This window comes from Hirundo rustica, chromosome 8 (assembly GCF_015227805.2).
Source record: "Hirundo rustica isolate bHirRus1 chromosome 8, bHirRus1.pri.v3, whole genome shotgun sequence".
NCBI lineage: Eukaryota > Metazoa > Chordata > Aves > Passeriformes > Hirundinidae > Hirundo > Hirundo rustica.
In genome coordinates this window covers 5990412-6010353 of record NC_053457.1, presented here as the reverse complement: position 1 = coordinate 6010353, position 19942 = coordinate 5990412, and the positions used below count along the sequence as shown (strand labels likewise).

Here is a 19942-nt window from a genome sequence, read left to right as displayed (position 1 = left end):
TGCTGTCTGTTACATCTGTACAAATGTTGCCGAGTATAAAGAACAAATTAGTACTTGTACTAAGTGTCAGGATACACCTACAGCTGAACTTCCATATTCATCATCCAGCAAATTCAAGAAGGCTGGGATGAATTGAGAGGGCCTTGCCCAGCTGTGGAATGTTCCCGGCTGAGAGCCGTGTTCCAGCGCCGCTGGAGCGTCAGCGGAGCAGCTCCGTGGATGTGCTGGGCCACAGCCCAGCAGGAGCAGTGCTGAGGGTGCTGGGTCTGAGCAGGGCTCTGCAGCCTCCTCACACCTGTCCCTTCCAGCGTGGCTCAGCCCCTGCCCTGGAGCCCAGCTGGGGCTTTCCCAAGGGGAAAAGTTCCAGTGTGTGGTGGAGGCATTAATTACCTTCTGCTGTTAGGGATTAGTGAAGTGTTTGGTATTGCAAGCTATGCTGTTTTAAGTGATTCTTGTGCTGTTAAAAGGTAAGCTTGCTTTCTAAGAGTGCATTTTTCTTCCAGAATAGACTTGGAAGGGCAGCAAGAACACCTTACTGCAGTGCAGTTCTCCCCTTACCTCTGTACACCTGGCATCTTCTGTGCTTGAAGGAGCGTAGGGACTGGAGGTTAGAAAAAGTCTATAGAAACAGAGGTAAGACAAGTCCATTAGAGGAGGTGCCTGGTGCTGAATTGTAGCCAGAATCTAACCTTGCTGGGGAAATAAGTTGTGTTCAGGTGGAGCAGTTTAGCAGATAGCCCGTCCAGCTGTGGTGAGGTGACCTGTTCCAGGTCAGGCCCAGCTCACTGCTCCCACCAAGGGGCAAGTCCCGGTCCCTGCTGGCGCCTGCCTGGCTGACTGTTGCAGGTAACAAAGCGTGGTGTCTCTAGTCATGTAAGTAAGGCAAAGAAAAGAGACTGTGCTTACAACATGGAAATAAAATTATTTGAGCACCTACCTCATGCCACTGCTGGGGTGCTAGCTCAGGGGTGTCAGCTACAAGACATGGTGGTGGTGTCTGCAAACGGCAGCTGTAGGAGAAGGAAGCAATTTTTAGGTCTGGTGGAGCCAGGATTCTTCAGAGGTGGGAGCGTGGGAATTGCAAGCTCTACCTTCTTGATTTAAAAACTGAACTGTCCCTTCATGTGTAGGTGCATAAACAAAACACCAGATCTGAAAGAAGCTGCTTCTCTTTGGGAAGGATGGCCAAGTAGGGGCAATACTCCATACTGCCGTTTTGGAAAGTGGTGTTAGAACTTCTCTCTCTCCTGCAATGCAGATGTTTGTTTGTTCTTGCAGTCTGCCTACTCAACACATGACTGCTGCTGAATCCCAACTGCAGTAACGCTGAGCACGTGCATGTTCCACTGTCATGAGTGATGCTGAATTTTTTAAGTAAGGAATTCTTCAGCCTGAATCCAGAGCTAAGCAATTTCTCAGTGCACTGGAAGAAAGGTAGGTTGTACCGAGAAGACTCACCACTAGAGGACAGGTTTTACAGATTCACAGCGATATACCCAAGGAAATGCTGCTCTCATGGCTGTCAGCAATTAATTTGTGTCGTATCAATTTCGAACTGGTTTAAGTTATTAACCGTGTGAGCAGGGTGTGGCGGGCGCAGTTCAGCGGTGCCGCAGCCCGTGCCCGGTGTCCGATGCCCGGTGTCTGATGCCCCACGGCCAGTGTTCACTGTCCGATGCCCAGTGTCTGATGCCCGGTGCCTGGTGCCTGATGCCCAGTGCCCGATGCCCGGTGCCTGATGCCCATTGCCCGGCCGGATCCCGCTGCGCACACCGCAGCCTTTGGCCGCCCCTGCTGTGAGCCCGGCGGGGCTCGGGCCGTGCCCAGCCGCGGGTCCTGCTCTCTCTGTGGCCGTGCCCTCGCCGCTGTCACCGCCGGACGGATGCGCTCAGTGCCCGTGCCTGGAGTCAGGAGGAGGCGTGGTGCGGGAATGCGGAGGTGACCGGCGTTCAGAGAGCTGGAGCACCAACAAGGAAGCGGTAAGTCCCTCCCTGGTGTCACATGGCGTGTCACCAAAGGCTGGCACAGCACACAGAAACGTTCCCAGGGGTGGCGAGTCTGGGCTGCATTGTTTTATAATGGATAGAATTAAACAATCCTGTGGTCGTTTATTTCAAAGTGTCTCACCGAGAACCGATTTTAAACACACATCCAGACGCTGACTTCTATTCATAGACTTTGCTTTAACCACAGAAACCACCCTTGTCTTGGCACACAGAAATACCGGCCCTGCTGAATATTGCCAACATATGCTGTGCCGAAAGAAACTGTAATTATCCGATCTGCATGTATCACCACAGAAAGAGAAACCAAAGAAAGACAACTGGGAAGCAGTGTGGAATCTCTTGAGAATAAAATGTGCAGACTTCTCCACTATCAGTTGCTACTTAAAATGATGCCTAAAACCAAAATACAGAAGTATTGGGTTTACATTTTGCTTTTATTAAAAGGGGAAAAAGGGATTTTGTGACTCCTTCTGAGAGCACTTCCATGTTCAGGAACTCTGGTAGTGGACTCCTTCCTACTGTCCTCTCAGCAGCAGCTCTTCAGCCATCTGCAGTTCCTGGGGACCTGAGCTACACCTCATCTAGACTCCCTTTCCCACAAAAGGTTGGATCTTTTGAGACCCCTTCCAACCTGACTCTGTACATGGAGAAAAGCAAATACAGCCACAACAGTTAACATCATCATGACTCTTGAGGTGTGATCTTTCAAAGGACAGGAAAGGAAAAAGGAATTTCATGGAGAGCAGTGCAGACAAAGGCAGAGCTGGGCTAAAAGGAGAGTAGAAAACAAAATCAAACTGTTCCAAAGCAATCAGGGCAGTGGTGTGGCTGCCACAAGCCAGGTACAGGCTGGACATTATTTGCCATACCTTGCTGTCTGAGTATCAGGACTGTGAAGTTCAACTGTATAAAAAGTTCACTGTTCCCTAAAGAATCAAGAGCTACGGCCACCTTTTCCTCCACCTCCTTTCTCTCTCATGTTTGTTTTACCAGAAGTAACTTCAGCTTACTCAGGGTTTTTGTCTTGTAATCATGTGAAGTGTTCCCTCAGGCCCATTTGCTGCAGGACAAGGTATTAATGAGATCAAACAACATGAAATCCTTAGAGCTGTGAAAATACAGGATTTCCTGCCTCAGAGCCACTAAACCCTACTCTCTATTTTCACTAAGGCAGCACAGACCCAGGGACTGGGAGAAGAAACAGGCACCTGGGACAAGAGTATATAGCCTTGGTATGGTTGGAAGGTACCAGAAATGCTCACTTTGGAACATAACAGCAAAAATCCGTCAGTCTACCACTTACCTTTAGAAAGGCCCGTGTTTAAAATGCAACTATTTGCACACAACACATAGGTGAATCACATCTTCAGTTAGCTGTGAGGCAAGATTTTCCTACCAGCTATTTATAGACGGTGACTTCCTTTTCAAAACCGATGAGAACACACACAAAAAGCACAGAGGTTCGTTTGTGTGCGCTGCTGACGCCACAGGGCATTTGCTCCTTGGGCAGTTTCCTGGGCCACCCTGCCGAGATGGGAAGAAAAGAAGGTGGTGAGGACCCCCAGAGCAGTGTGTGCTCTCTGCTGGGGCACTCGGGCCAGCAAAGCACAGGGCAGAGCTGACACTGCTGGAGGCAAAGTTCGGGTTAAGAGGGGAAAGCACAGCAAAGCCCCGCTCCAGGAATCCCAACAGGGTGAGGCAGCTCATCCAGCACGGATGTGAGCGAGAGCACAAACATCCTGCTCTGGAAAGCAGCAGAACAGGCAGTGGGAGCTGTGGAAGGAGGAAGGAAGGGAAATTCCCAGTTACAGGAACAGGGCAGGGAAGGCCGTCAGCTGTGAGAGCAGGAGACGGCTTGACAGGATGTCACGGGAGAGGGTAAAAACAAAATTACCACCTACCAAAAAGGTCAGAGAGCATGAGAATGTAGCGCTGATCAGATGGGGGTTGGCCTACACACACAGATCTGAGCAACTTGCATGAAGCTGGGGGAGCAGAATAAATAGATTTGCAAATCAGACTGTTCTAAACCCCTATGTCTGACCTCCGTAACAGGGACCACCATTTCCCTGCCAGCAATTCCAGCAATTTGTTTCTGCTAAACCATTAACACAGCAGCCATCTGTGCTGAAATACTTGAGGTCATCACAGCCCTGCTTCATTCTTTGCTAAAAACTTACTCTTCATTCGGTACCTCTGCAGTTACAACAGGAAAAGTGCTGTGGCCATTTACTGTAGAGCAGTGCTGAGGATGGAGATGATGATGATAAGGAGCTGGAAAGGAGGGAAAGGGTGTGAGGAAGCAGGGCTCACAGTTTTGATGACTCTTGAATTGTGATCTTTCGAAGAACAGAAAGGAAAAGGAGGAGCTTCATGGAGAGCAAAGCAGACAAAGAGCCTGTGCTCAACAGGAACGTGGCAAAAGATGACACACAGTATTTCATATCCATGGTCTAGCAGCTGACAGCATTCCTGCACTCAAAACAGCTTCAGCTGATCTCACTGAATACTTCTGGCTGTATTAAAATAGTTGAGAGCAGAAAACCCCCCAAGAGTCTTTAGCAAAGTAAGATGGGAAAAACATGCCCAGTAACACCTCAAGGAACATGGAAATGGTCAAGAGGGAACAAGTAACCTGAAAACAAAACACCTTCCCACAGAGTCCTGTCTGGTGTCAGACACGAGCTGTGCACACCTCAGGTCACGCTCACAGCCACAAGCACAACTCCAGCCCCAGTTCCTACTCTCATTTCCTCCAGGGAGCTTGGCTTCACTGTGACAGAGCCAGGAAACTTAAGATACTGAGCAAGCAGAATGTGCTATGCCAAGTAATTAAACAGTTTTTTCGGTGTCTTTTAGTAGTAGTTGGAGTACCTGTGAACTGTAACAACTTCTGGCGCTGTTCGGTCACTCTTCCAGTTCCCCCTAAGGAGGGAAGAACATCTTCAGGCTGACAGGCACGTGCCAGGGATCCCTGCCCAGGTCTCTTAAGCACTTTAGGGTGGCAGGGGCAGCTGTCAGTGGGGCCCAGACTGCCACTGGTTCTGCCTAACATTTGCTAATCCATCTAAGTATTTGAATAGTTTTAATAACTTAAAGCACACTTCCGGTGAAGCTTTTCAAACTCACTCCCAAACCTCAAATTCTGCTTGACTGCTAACATTTATCGTTTTTAAATAAAAAAAACAAAAATGCATTTTTAAAAACACGCATTAACCTGCAGTATTACCTGAACTGTTAAAGGCAAGTTGTTCCAAAAGGCATTCTCGAGCAAAGCCTTTCCCCTCCCCGCAGTCCCGGCCGCGGCCCGCAGAGGGCAGCACCGGCACCCGCGGAACAAAGCAACCCACACCGCCACGTCTGACAAAGTCATTTTAATGGAAAATGTAAAACCCCTTTCAACTTCAATGTACAAAGCATGTGTAACACTTGCACTTTTAACAAATTAAAGCAAGCCAATGTTTTAAAAAAATACATCATTGAATGTATATATGTATATATTTACATAGCATATTAAGTTTAATATTTAAGCTTTAAAAGTTCACATAAATTTTACCAAAATGAGACAATTTTTAAATAAATTACACCTTTTGAAAACGTTTAATTGTACACTGAATAGCTTCAATAAAATACTGAAGTGTCTGTATTTAATATCTACTTTATATACTTTATATTTTACAAAGTTTACAATTATTTGGCAGTAATTTTCAGATTATGACATGACTGCTGTGCGGACTCAGCAAGATCCCAAATGCAGGCAATAGCTGGTGTTTGTGTCCTACTCTCACAGTAACTGTCTCAATGTAGTGAAAAAGATCTGAATTATTTTAGCAAACTGTACAAGTCACATTTACATTTGATCAACAATATAGCATAGAATTTTGTCGTTTTTTTTTCCAAAAATAAATACATCATCTTAAATCTTTGACATTTCACAAACTTCATGTACAATATAATACAGACCAGCAGAACGCTGCTCAACTGTTTGCAAGTGGAACGCGGAATCACAGTGGCCGTGATACGAAGCTCGACCGTCGCAGTGTCATTAACAAGTAAATAGGATGACCGTGTTTTCTTGGCACTGATGGTTTGTGAAGCTTAAATTAGTGTGTATAGCGTTCATAGATCAGGTGAAATAACCTCTGGGTGATGCTACCTCCAAAGAGCAGAGCGTGCTCAGTTCTCATCCATATCTTCCAGTTCACCTTCGTGAATCTTCAAAGCTCTCACCATTTCTTTAACTGCGTGATACAAGATGTTTTTAACCTGCAAGAACACGGGACAGATTTTAGCGAGGCCTGCGACCTGAGGAGCTCTGCAAAGTTTAGGGCTGAGCCCTAAGCTCAGCGGATGGAAAAAAAGAAAGGCTTCATCAAGCCCGTGCAAAAGGAACAGCTTTCTACACATTTTAAAATGTAATGTGAAATAAAACCAGCAGCTCAAGGGAGAGTCATTTACAGCCCTGGCATTCCTGCTGCTGCTCATTGTTATTCTGTGTGAACAGCAGCAAGGAAGTAGCTCCACGCACTGCTCGGCATTTCAATGAGCCCAAACACGCCCTGCCTTCCCAGCCGCTTCCAGAGCGGCATTCATTTCCTACCTGCAGTTTATCATCGTAATTGATTTCTTCCTTTGACAGCCTCAGCTCCTGCGTTAAGTGAAACGACTGTACAAGATGTTCTGGAGACACAAAGTCTTCTGTTACTTGAACGCAGCTGTGAAAATTCTGCACCTATTCCAAATAACAAGAAGAGACTGATAATTAGTATTTGGGGTTATTCTTCGGCAGAGGTACCCGAGGAAAGAGCGGGTCCTGAGATCCCTTCAGCACAGCCTTCTCGGACTAAGGGGCACCTTTACGGGTAGAGAGCAATTCCGTGTGTTTGACTTGTCTGAGCTTCTGGCAAAGGGCACTCTGCACAGCTGCCTGTGCGCCGGCGCTTCCCGCAGTCGGCTCCGGCATTAATTCCACGCTCACGTGCTGCTCTTCCCTCAGCTGCACGGGTGCTGCCGCTGCTGCCACAGCCTCCCGACTGCGCAGGCCCTGAGCTGCTGAGCCACCTGGGAGCTGCCCTGCCCTGCTCGACCTGGCTCCTCCGGCCGCGCACATACACGCTGGAAGCCGGCACATCCATGGAAAACGAACCGCCAGTGGAAATACTTGAAAGGAACAATGGTGAACAGAGAAAGGGGGAGGCTCAGAAGTGGGGGGAAAGGGCACTTTCTTCTTTCTCTGAACGTTTCTTACTGGCGTGAGGAACATTTCTTACTACTGAGGAACAGACACCATCTCCTGCCACCAAGGTCATACCTGGAGGACAGGGGAAAGGAAAAGTGCTTCCTCGTTGTGATCCAACCACCAACTCCAGTTCATTCCCTTCAGAAACACTTGTGTTTTCGCCCCAAACCCTTAAAAACTACACTGCAATTTGTAATTCGACCCTCTTTTCCCCGAATTCCAACAACTCCTCACAGAAGCTGCGTAACATCGGTTCGAATTCCCAGAACCTGAGGGTGGGGAGGCAGAGCCTCAGCCATCCCAGAAAACACCGCATCCCACCCTGCTCGGCATTGACGGAGATCTGCGTATTTTAAAATGAAACCTAATCTAGAGTTTCTAAATGCATACTCTAAAATTTCCATTATGGTACCTGACATTCAAATAAACCACTGGGGTCTACACAGCTGAGCACACAGGACTTAATTTAAAAATTACTTTCTACTTCAAAACCCCTGCCCAAGTCTGATTTTACAAAGCAGCTCCCCCCTACAGCTGAGATCCCAGCAGGTAACCCCCAGCTCAGCAGTCGTGTTGCACACGGGGTTTTTGATGGCTCATCATCATCAAGGACAGAGCACTGCTGGTCCCTCCTGAGAATTAATCAAAACAGAAGTAATTCTGGACACGAGGAGCGTTTGTTGATGCCACACAATCTGCGAACAGCAGAAACCCAGGGCTGAGGCAGCAGCTGCAGAAGTGCCACCACGAGGCTCCCACCGGCACTCAGGGAATTTTCTAGAGCTCTGCCCTGTGCAGCCGGCAGCTCCAGCCCCCTCCCCTCCCTCACAGGCTTCTCACACCTCTTTCAAGTCTCTACCTGCCCTTGGTTTCCTCGCCAGCCCATGCAAATCCCACACCACTCATTCACTTTCTCCTCACTAAGACAAGGTTTTACTGACTCCCTTATCCCTCCATGGCAGAGCGGGGAACATTTGTTTCTCTCAGGCCTTTAATTCTGCTGTGCCTTAAGCCTTCTTTTCCCTCCTTTCCAGGGCCTGTCTTATCCGTGTGAAAGTTTGCAGGGACAGATTTCACCCAGCTGGTCTGGTACTTAGCATGGGAATGCCCCGCTGACAGCCCCCAGGCGGTTCTATTTATAATATTTCTAACACGAGCTGATGCAGTGACACACATAAAAACGTTTAGCAACGATTCCCCTGAGGTCTGTGGGGCGAGGAGTGCAGCACTCCCACGCCTGCGCCCCTTCCAGCCCAACTGAGAACGGCTTCACAGCCAGCCCGTGCGCTGCAGCCGTTCGGGGCAGCGCCCGCGAGGCCGCAGGGCTGGCACAGCCCCAGCCTCGGGCAGGGCACAAAGGGCCACCGTGATGGCAGCAGCAGCCACTTCCTGCAAGGCTCAGCTCCGAGCCCTGCGTGTGCCACGCCCAGACCTTTATCCTACAATCCTTATCAAACGCTGCCAGGACGTCGCGTTATCTCCAAGTATGTTATTTTACAATATACAATCCTGCTGTTAAATCAAGATAATCCCTCTATAAAAAACAACATTGTAATAACTTGTTCCACTATGAACAAGTTTTGCAGGGTGCCCGAACACCACATTTCAATCACTGACTCCGGTATTTCTAGCGTTGAATTTCTAGTTAGAGTATTTTACCAGTTTGGGGCTAGCAAGTTAAAACCGGGGAGGCCACGGGAGATGTCTGTGATTCAGCACAACCCACAGCGGAGCAGCACAAAGAGTGAATCTTCAGGAAGAACAGTACCAACCCCCTTTTGTAGCTGGGGAAGCTCCAGGGAGCGCTCAGGGCTCCCTGACACAAGTGCCACAGAGGGAACGAGGCGCAGGCATTAGCAAGGCAGGGGCACTGCTGAGCTCCCAACCCAGGCAGCCAGGAAGGAAGGAGATGTCCCTCACAGAGCCGCAGAGGTGACCGTCCAACGCTGTATCTATTTCTGGATTCTCCTCCCCAGAGAGCAATTCCCTCTCCAAGAGGAACTGCCAAGGCTGCCCTGCCCGTCACAGCTCACAGGAGAGTCTGTCCCTCCCATCCCACTGGGAGCAGTGTGACTTTGCCTGCTGCAGTCAGCACAAGAAGGATGTGACTGCTGTCTGCAAGCACACACGGAGGGGGGGAAAGCTGGGAAGCGAGAGGAATGCTGTATGCTGCCATCAAATGTTAAGAATAAGTAACTTTAAAAGCCAGACATGAATCCACAGAACCGGGGGAGGGGTGGAAAAACAATATACAGAAGAAACACACACAACCAACCTCCTTCGTGTTAGGGCAGTAAATTCTACACCAGCACGTCAGAAGCAGCACTGTGCCAACAATCCTAACTGGCTCCAGAATGGAAACATCAGAACTACACTTACACAGTGACCACAGGCAGCCAGGCTCCCCAGCTCCAGCCCTCGGTCTGATTCCTTCTGCTCCACAACATTACTCATGAGCAAATAAAAATGTTAATTTACCACCTAATTTAGCATCAACTCTCACCCAGTTTTAATAATTGAAAGGTTCATAATGTGCATGTAAATCTGAAACGCTTAATGTGTAAACTTAACGTGGTATGTATTCTTGTGCAGACTCATTTTTCAGTTTTTAAATGTGCTTTGTATCTCTGAAGTGTTGGTGCTGATCCCTAAGGTCAGTATTTACGCATCTCTACAGAGAGCGCTATGCACACACATGAAAGAACACGATGCTTTTATTTCCTCCTACGTGGCAGATTCACAGGAACTTCTTACTGAAGATGAAAAGGTTCTCAGCTTCACCCACTAAGGTTTAAAAACACCATGTTATTAACTCCTTGGTGCCAGAAGCTAGAACATTACCACTTCAAACACAATCTGCAGTTTAAAGCCGAGGAGATAAAGATAAGAGTGGTCTTATTTTTGGTCCTTAAACATATGAAGTACAGGGGAGCCTGGAACAGTCCCACTACTTCACGTTTCATATTCTGTATGCCTTTATATAATGGCACATGTTATACAGAACAGATTTCCCAGCACATTTGGTACTTCCTCTGCGTTCCCTTTCCACTTTTCTGTCTGGGCTGTATCTCTCTTGTTCTGTGAGATCAGAGTACGGCTGCTGGAGAATGCAATAAATGACTCTGGGAGTGCCAACTTCTTTAGCCTAACAGGAGCCAAGAACAGCAGCAGTGTCAGATGTTCCTCCACATTTGTGAAACAACATCAAGCCCTGAGTCATTGTACAGGGGAAGGCGACCTACACCCCCCTAGATTTGGGTCACCAAGGTCTGTTTGGGGCTGCCTGGGTTCTTTCTTTCCTGTGCCAGAAAACAAACCCACACAGAGCATCCAGAGCTGTGTACCACCCTGTCAAACCCACCCAGGAACTCGGTGAGATGAGGAAGAGCCTGGTCTGGATGAAGCACCAGCTGCTTTCAATGCCCCACCAACAGAGCCACAGCCAGAGCAGGGACATAACCCCCTGTCACCACTACACCCCAGTCCCTTTTCACAGAGAAAACCCCACTGCCCTGGCCACAGGGACACGGTGAGCCACAGCTGGGAGCTGATCTGCAGATTGGAAACCAAGCAGCACCTTCTTCAGAAAGGCTTGGCCTCACTTGAACCCGCAGGGAGATCAGCGATAGAACTTCAACCTCCCAACAGTTACAACCAACTGCAGGGTGGGGATGCTCCTCATGCCTCCACAGTCAGTGACCTCATTAGTGGTGCCTGACAGCTGGCAAGACAGCAAGCCAGCAGGCTCCATTTCCTGCTGAAGCAGGAAAAAGTAATCTAGAATGGCCTAAAAATCTCATCTAAACAACTGAGCTTGCTTCCTCTTTTCACCAAGGAGCAGCAGTTTACAGCCTGTGAGGAAAAAGAAAAGGCCTAAAGGCAGTAACAAACCCTTTGTGCCAGGGGGCAGCTGAGGCAGAATAACACAAATTCATCCTGTTTCTCCAGAACTGCCCCACTGGCACAACTTTTCTTACCCAACTACGGATTAAATCAGCTCAGCTGCTGCACAGGTGCTATCACCCTTTCTCACAGTAAGAAAAGCTGCTGAAGAGACAATGATGACTCTTGGTGATTGAGGTACCTTTTGTGTTAAAAGGAACTTAAATGTGGCATGGGAAAACTACCAAATATCTCTTACAGGAACACACCTGAACACCCACTAAACTTCCCTTATGGCTAAAGACAAAAACAATGACACCTGACATCCAGGTGTTTTCACCTGCTCAAGTTGCTCTACCAGCCCCTCCTCGATTACATTAACTTCTGGCTTAGAAGGAAAGAATTACTAACCTGACTCTGCCATAACTAAACTCGGTTTGTTTAGAAATTTGCTACAGAAGTGGAAAGTGGAAAACAACGGTTAACAATGGTCTGTTCATTTGTAAGTGTAAAGCAAAAAATGAACTAATACTTAAGGCATTCAATTTGCAGTACGTTAGTCAGCTACACCAGCAGATGTACCTTGTTTTACATTCCCACGTGCTAACAGATACTAATAAAAAAATCAAATGTAATTGAGCACAGATGTATCCGTGGTCTTTGGAAAAAAGTTATTTTACAGCAAATGTGCAATTTAATCCTGTATGTCTTTAACCTAAGGTACTTTACCTGATGAAGTGCTCCTGCCGGTAGAATAATAGCATCACCGAGGAACTGAATAACCGTGCAGGTTTTTACTCCGTATTCTTCAAAAAGTCTTTGGCGAAGTTTTTTGTTCACATACCAACTCTGATCACGGATTGGATCATGCTCTGGTAAAACTTCTAGGCCTTGCTCCTTTGCTATCTGTTAATTACAGAAAAGATCCCCAATCATTTCCAAAAGAACCGAACCTCCTGCTGATAAATTATACGTATGCCCACCTCGCCACCACCCTCCCTCAGTTCCCAACAGCCAAACAAGAACTCTGGCTAGCGATTCAAAACACCCCCAAAGGAGCAGGGACGTCTCACTGGACTGAAGACACCTGCAGCACTCCCACTCCACAGTGCAGAGCTTTAAAGAACTCAGCACAGCACAGCAATCTATTAATAAGCACCACGCTCTCTGTGTGACTTTCATCCAGAAGATAAAACCTGAGCTCAGGAGTGCCTATGCTGCCAGTTCCTCGGGCACGCAGCCTCCAATTTTGACACAGGCACACAGCATCACTACCTTAGCTCAGGAAAAAAGCAGCCAATAAAGCCAAGGGCTGTAGTCCTGGGAAACCTGCTCCAGGTGACTCTGCTTGAGCTCAGGGCTGGAAAAGGGACCTCAAGGGCCCCTTCCAACCTCAGCCATGCTGGGATAAGAAGCTGCTTTCCTACCATCCTACGAACGTATTCAAAAAAATGATGAGCACATAAAAATACTTCCTGACATTGGCAAATGGAATTGCACAACAATTTCTCATCATGTGAGCCACAGGGGAACAAATATTACTCTTAATCAACTGCTACTCAATCAATCCTAGTCACTAGAAGAAAAAACTGATTACATATAAAGAACACAGACCTAATCCACCTGTCATGACTCATGAAACAAGTATCTCATTAAAAACATAATTTTTTGCTTTAATTTATTAAATAAATGTAATTATGTGATGCAGAGCTTGAAACTCTCCTTGAGTATTATCACCCTTCTAACAAGACACTGAGATTTTGTATCTTAGCAGCAGCAAAGCAGTCCCAATGCTTACCCACTGATTAATCTCCAATTCAGAATTTCCCAAATATCCTCTCCTAAAATACACAGTGGTACACAATTCATCTGGGATACCGGGGCAAACTGTGATAGCAAATGACAAACTTCTTTACACAGCATCCTAAATGCTTCTGTTTTAAACCTGCTGCTCAAACAGTTTCACAGCTATTCGCAATAGTTTCACAAGTGCTCTGAGAGGAAATGCTGAATCCTATGTCCACCTGTTTCCTTGGTTCACAACTCTCTTTTTTGAACTGAAAAGCCACCAACCCATATATGAGCATCTACTTTTTACATGAACAAAAAAGTCTCGCTGTATAATTCATAATCTCGTGGAATCAGCTTTGTTTTATTTACCAGTGCTCACTTTTCCCCACAGTTCAGCCTGCCAAAGAGCAAATGTTTGAGTGACTGGAGGACAGCTGCCCTGGTACAGAAACACTGCTTTATTGTCCAAGGGAATCTTCACTGCCGAATTTCTTCAGCTTTCCCTGCTCACAGCAGGGCCTTTGGCCCCAAGTTTGTTCATGGACCCCTTTGCTGCAGCCAGTTAAAACTCATCTGATCTCTCCTCACAGAAGAAGACAGTAAAGACTTCAGTGATACTTGGGTATTTCTGTGTCATCTATCCAAGCCACCTTCCAGAACACAAAAACATGCCAAGGACAAGGCACAGAAAAGCGCTCCCCAGACGGTGTCCCTGCATTTAATGCATGGACAGACACTCATCCCAGGTAACACCCTGGAAGCCTCTGCTGTGCCTCTAACTTAGTGCTCACGTGCTGCTGCAGGATCAGCTGCAGCACAGCCAGGGAAGTTTGCTGCCCTTGGGGACGTTATCCCACTGCCTCCCCCTGCACCAAGGGCCCAGGCACATTCCTTGAGCTGACTGGTGTCACAGAGTCCTGGCAAACATCAGTGCCCACTGGGTGGTGAGGCCAGGGGATTTGGCATGGGAAAATCCACTAAAATTCAGCAGCAATAATATAGTAACGGATCACTGACAGAAAAACGTCATCCCACGGGTTACTTTTTGTGTTAGAGCAGGGCAAGAGTAGGTTTCCATGGCCTCCTGAGCATTCAGTTACAGGCCACCTGTCACTCTTACAAGTGAGTAGATGTGATATATATTTTATTTGTTGGTGGTGCAGCAGGTCAACTATTATTTCATGTGCTATAAAGGAAATAATTTTGCTTTCCTCTCTTCTCTAACATTGAGGTGCGGTTTTTGGTTTTTTCCAGCCCCCTTTGATTTACCAATTACTTAGGTTATATTTATAAATGATGTGCAATAAATCTAACCTTTTGCAGAAACTCTCTTATCTTGTCAGCATCTTTGCCAGCGTAAATGTGCCATAAAGCACCAGGTAATTCACTTGAATCTTTCAACCTCTTCCTTAAAAGGTCATCCAAATCTTCCTCTTCCAACTTCTTCAGAACTCCTAGGGTTCAACAAAAATATTCTTTAAATGTGAGAAAGAGAAAAAACATTGAAACTAAGTACTTTCTTTTCAAATTTCTTGTGTGAGACTGAGCAGATCAAAATTTGCTGAATACAGCAGAAGCCACCAGGTGATCTTTCTGTTCAGTGTTACTAGAACATGAATGACGTGGACACCTTAAAAATACCTTGAATTTTTAAACTTCTTCACATTTCCTGAATTCAACAGAACACAATCTCCTACCTGAAATAAACAGGCAGGGCTGGAACCAAAAAATGGAAAGATGAAGAAGGTGTTTTCCTGCAGTCAGCACAAGCAGTGTTTAGCATGCTGTTGCTGCAGCCAGAGCTCTCCCAGGATGCTCGAGTTTGCTGCTATTAACTCGGTGCATACACAAGTGAAAACAAAGCAAATGGAAGACAAATCTCACTGCAGCTCTACTAGTCACACCCAAATCTACACTTGCTGATGATGGAGTAAGGGGACAAAAGGAAAAGGGCAAAGAAACGAAACTATTTCTGTGATTTAAAGACTGTTTCCAATAAGCAATAAACCCCATAGAGATGGCTAACATACACCAATTTAAGGTCTCCAGTGCTGAAAAATTACATTACAGCCCAAATTCAATAGAGCAAGCACAATGCATCCAGAAGGAGCAGCATAAACAGAAGGTTGGGCAAATACATCATCCTGACATAACTGTTAGAACCAGCACAGCTTCCAGAAAAAAAATCCTTCACCCTGCCCTTCCATTAGCCACGCCAGTCCCAGCACAGGAATGGGGCATCAGTTATACATAATGGCAAAAAAAGTGGAAAGAGTTTGAAATACCATTTCATAATTCATGAACTGCAGTGTATTTTATATAGAACTAATGTGTGTGCAAACCCTCGAAACAAAGAATCTCCCAGCTGTAAGCAAGTTCTTATGGATCCCTTTCATTGCCTTCCAAAGAACAGTGTCAGTTTTAGAAGGGCAGAACATTCAGTCCACGTGCACCTCTTCCAGTGAGTGAGCTTCACGTTACCTGATTTGGAAAGTACTCCATTTCCTCTGGCTATGCCAACATAAACAAGGATGTTCACGACATCAGAAACTTCAATATGGAGATTTGTGGTTCCTATGTCATGGTCTTTAGTAGCAGCCACACCTGTGTTACAAGAGAAAGTGAAGATTTGTTTGTATTGCACATTCAAATCAGAACATGCAACAACGGAGAAGGAATTTCTCAAGTGTACTTGGCATCAGTGAGATAGACAAATGAAAATGTTCAGTTCGCCTGCTAAACAAGAAAATATTACTTTCTAGCAGAGTCCTTGAGATTCTCCCTCAGCCCAGGGACCTGTCCCTACACAGCATTTGTGTCAGAACAAAATGTTTCAGCAGAATAAGTCAGAGACATTTCCTGACCACTATGTTCCATTCCCCTTCAAGCCTTCAGGTTGTTCAGGGCACAGTCCAAGTACAATGAATACACGGGGCTATCAAATCTGTCACTTTTATGTCTGGCTGTAAGAGAGTTCTTAATCAAAATAAAGCCCAGAGAGGAAAATTAGCTTTAGTTTTAAGAAGTGGAAATGAACATTAAGTCAAAAGGACATTCTGGAACACTAAGCCTTGGAGCAGTATTACCTCCGAGTGGCATTAATGATGCAGTTCTCAGACCCACGCCATAATCACTACTGGTGAGATGCTTCTTTCACAGGATATTTGAAGAACTTTTAAAATCAAAGCCATTGTGTCACAAATTACTACTCATTTCTTGTCCTATTACAACAATTTGTAAAACAGAATTGAACAAAATTCTTTGCCAAAGGAGCAGACAGGAAGTGTCTGAGGGAATCAACCTTTTCTAAACAGGTTTTTGAGTGTACAGCACACAAAATAAATGCTGAGAAATATGATGAGATTAATTTATGACCAGAATTACGAACACAGTGATATTTCATGACGTATTTTGTCACACAGCGTTACTAAAGACAGGATCTATCACTGTGTAGAGCAGCTAACCATTTCCATGCTTCAGAAGACTGTAACAGTGTAAGAGAAGATGGAAAGAAATGGAGAAGCAAAGACTCTCATGGCCCAGGTGCACAGATTGCTAAATACCCATCAGTCAGTACTTCCCCTACATTTGGTGAACAATTATCCTTCAAGAAAGCTCAGCTTCCTGTCCAGCACTGTGATGTGTGACCATCTACAAGTTTAAGGGAAGAGGTAACTGCTGCAGCCCTGGGACAAGCTCACCATAGGCACTGCACAGCCTGGGCCCCAAATCCGGACGGACAAAAAACCCTGGCAGATGAGAAGCCAAGTTGAGTTTCCCTTCTGGACTACAATATTCAGGCAAGGGTAAACTTTTCAGTAAGTCCTCATATCTGGAGGAGAAAAGAAAAAAAGGAATATATAAACTGAATTTGTGCCATTAGGTAGAGAGAGAAAATAGAGTAATATTAAGATTGATTTAAGAATATCTAATATTAAACTCAAAATACCTTGCTGGCATCATGGCCTTGAAATCTTCACCAGAAGGCCAGTCTTTCAGTTTCAGTAGAGCTGTTTCTCCATTCTTTACTTTCTGTCGTTCTGTAAGTAACACAGAAATAACTAAAAACTAAAATACTGCAGGCATTTTACTTTATTCAACTAAAGTATAAACATTAACTCTAAACCTGCCAAGAATCAAAAATTTCACTCCTTAACAGGGGATAGTTGATTTCAAGACTCAAGAATGATACAAACTAAACTCAGCTAGTTAAGTAAGAAGGACATTTGTCCGGTTTCTCAGTCAGACTTGGCTAGAATAATAGTGTATCCTTAATTCTGCAGAGATACAAAATGCAAGTTTCCACCACATTCCCTGGAAAGAGATCACCTAGAGCTTTCTTTCTAAAGTTTCTTCAAAGCCTCAAGATCTGTAATGATAATTTTTAACTGCAGTTTCTAACACCGATCATGCTCAGAATCAATACCATAATACATTTTAAGGAACATACTGGAAACATCTTCAAAACCATCCCAGAACTCCTTGACATTGGTGTTTGAAATGATGCTGTCCTTGCAATTCAAGATATCGGCTTGCTGGTTTCCAAAATCCAGACTGATTGACTCGGCTTTCCACAGGCTGAAATTCATTTTCTTATGCATACCAGACACCAAAACGGGCTGTAAAGAGTAAAACAAAATCATTTTTAAAAATCAGTGCTTATCCTTATGCAAGTAGACAAATTCTTTAACTGAACTGGAATACAAATATGTCTGCAACACACACGGAAGACCCTGGCCTTACGGAGCTGTTAACTCTTCCTCTATCAGTACCCACTTCCAAAGGTGTCACCTCTTTTTGCAACCTGAAACTCCACAACAGAAACGTTTTATTTACAATTACTGGTTCACTCAAGTTTAACTACACAAGGTTCACGTGTGGGCTATGCCTGACAACCTGCTTTTGCCCCCAGCTTCAAACATGGAGTCAGGCATCTCTGTCCTTTAAAACACAACTCCCCAGAGCTCACGCTGACGTCACCTTACGGACCAACCTGCTCAACACCTACCCTGCCTTGTTTCCAGCACTCTTTGAAGAGCTTCCAGTTGTTGCTGTTTTTATGGTCTCTGAGCCACAGAACATGCTTGTCGCAGATCCACGAATACTGGATATCGCTGTACCGTTTACTGCAGTCTTCCTGAATACATTTTTTATCATCCTTTGGCTCATCTTTTATTTCAGATTTTACATTTATCTTTGGTGCTCTGTTTGGTGGAATCTTGTTTTCTACTACTGAAGCAATGATGTCGTCAAGAATGTTTGGCATAGTCCTTCCACTCTTGCCACTCTGTTAGAGAACAAATGTATGCTTGAACAACGTAAATGCAACTTAAGGCAATTCCTTTTGAAAGAGAGGAACATTTCTGATGTTGTATCAATTATCAACACGTATAAAAACAAACAAAACGTTAATGTGTGTGTGCACATATGAAGTTTTAATCATGAATGAGTATTTATAAAGCAATACAGCTATCAAACTGCTCTAACTGTAACTTGCCAGAACAGACTGAGAGAGGTTTTCAAATCCTAAGAGAACAACTGTGCATCCTGTAAACACTTACTGCTGTTCCTGTGGAGTAAACCGGAGCAAAAGCAATGCCAGCATCCGTCGAACCCAGACGCAGTTTGCCCGCTGTTGTAGTTAGCAGATCTCGTAAGGTCGAGCCCTGCTCGTTGTTCTGGGATGCAGGAGGGGAATTTTTACAGTTTGGGGACTCCAAATTATCCTGCTCCTTCCCTTCCTTTGAATGTTTTCCAGAAGGACATTCTTTGTTCTCTAAAACAAAAATAATCATTGCAAGTTTATGCTGGTGTATCATGGTGCACACACAGGAACAGCACCAGTATCCCACATTTCCTACTGGCGGTAACAGACTATGCAGCACTGGTGCTTCATTCACCTGGAACCATACCAGGGGATGAACTACATCCCCCAAAACAGTCCAACAGTGACCAAGCAAAGGCTTCCTCAGCATCTCAGACATGCACAGCTGAGCCAGGACCTGTCCCGAGTGGCAGACGCTGTAGCTGGAAACACCTGCACAGCACACACGCACTCCACCAGTGACCTTCTGGTGACAGACTGATGCCACCAGGGAAAGGCATTGCAGCTTCAAGGTTGGAATCAGTAACTGTCTTGTCTTTTTTGTGAACAGCAAACAGCATTTTTTATTAATTCAATTACAGAATCACTGGGTTGGAAGAGACCTTTAAGATCAAGTCCAACCCATGCCCTAACACCACATCAACTAAACCATGGCACTGAGTGCCAACATCCAGTGTTTAAACACATCCAGGGATGGTGACACCACCACCTCCTTGGGCAGATCATTCCCGTATTTTATCACTCTTTCTGTGAAAAACTTTTTCCTGACATCCAACCTAAATTTCCCTTGGTGCAGCTTAAGACTGTGTCCTCTCTTTCTGTCTGTTGTTGCCTGGAGAAAGAGACCAACCCCGAGCTGTCTAAAACCACCTTTCAGGGAGTTGTAGAGAGTGATCAGGTCACCTCTGAGTCTCCTTTTCTCCAGGCTGAACAACCCCAGCTCCCTCAGCCGTTCCTCACAGGGTTTGTGTTCCAAGCCCCTCACCAGCCTCACTGCCTCCTCTGGATGCGCTCAAGGGTCTCAATGTCCTTCCTAAACTGAGGGGACAGAGCTGGACACAGCACTCAATGTCCATCCTAAACTGTGGGGACAGAGCTGGACACAGCACTCAATGTCCATCCTGAACTGAGGGGACAGAGCTGGACACAGCACTCAGTGTCCATCCTAAACTGAGGGGACAGAGCTGGACACAGCACTCAGTGTCCATCCTAAACTGAGGGGACAGAGCTGGACACAGCACTCAATGTCCAGCCTAAACTGAGGGGACACAGCTGGACACAGCACTCAATGTCCATCCTGAACTGAGAGGACAGAGCTGGGCACAGCACTCAGTGTCCTTCCTAAACTGAGGGGACACAGCTGGACACAGCACTCAATGTCCTTCCTAAACTGAGGGGACAGAGCTGGACACAGCACTC

General features: G+C 45.8%; 1 protein-coding gene across 6 annotated transcripts in view; it reads right to left on the bottom strand.

Moving 5' to 3' along the window:
• Window positions 1-5365: 5365 nt before the first annotated feature.
• JMJD1C (jumonji domain containing 1C) overlaps window positions 5366-19942 on the bottom strand; it is a 158330-nt gene continuing 143753 nt past the window's right edge. For 5 of the 6 annotated variants that reach the window (XM_058421669.1, XM_040072009.2, XM_040072010.2 and 2 more), the window contains 10 exons: window positions 18480-18694; window positions 17927-18205; window positions 17369-17537; window positions 16868-16958; window positions 16620-16750; window positions 15400-15522; window positions 14233-14372; window positions 11857-12033; window positions 6607-6738; window positions 5371-6272 (listed from right to left, as the gene is read on the bottom strand). In XM_058421669.1, coding sequence (XP_058277652.1) covers window positions 6183-6272; window positions 6607-6738; window positions 11857-12033; window positions 14233-14372; window positions 15400-15522; window positions 16620-16750; window positions 16868-16958; window positions 17369-17537; window positions 17927-18205; window positions 18480-18694 — 1547 coding nt within the window. In that variant the 3' untranslated portion in view covers window positions 5371-6182. Of the gene's footprint in view, window positions 6273-6606; window positions 6739-11856; window positions 12034-14232; window positions 14373-15399; window positions 15523-16619; window positions 16751-16867; window positions 16959-17368; window positions 17538-17926; window positions 18206-18479; window positions 18695-19942 lie in introns of all 6 variants that reach the window. The other variant, XM_040072008.2, reaches the window with a different exon arrangement.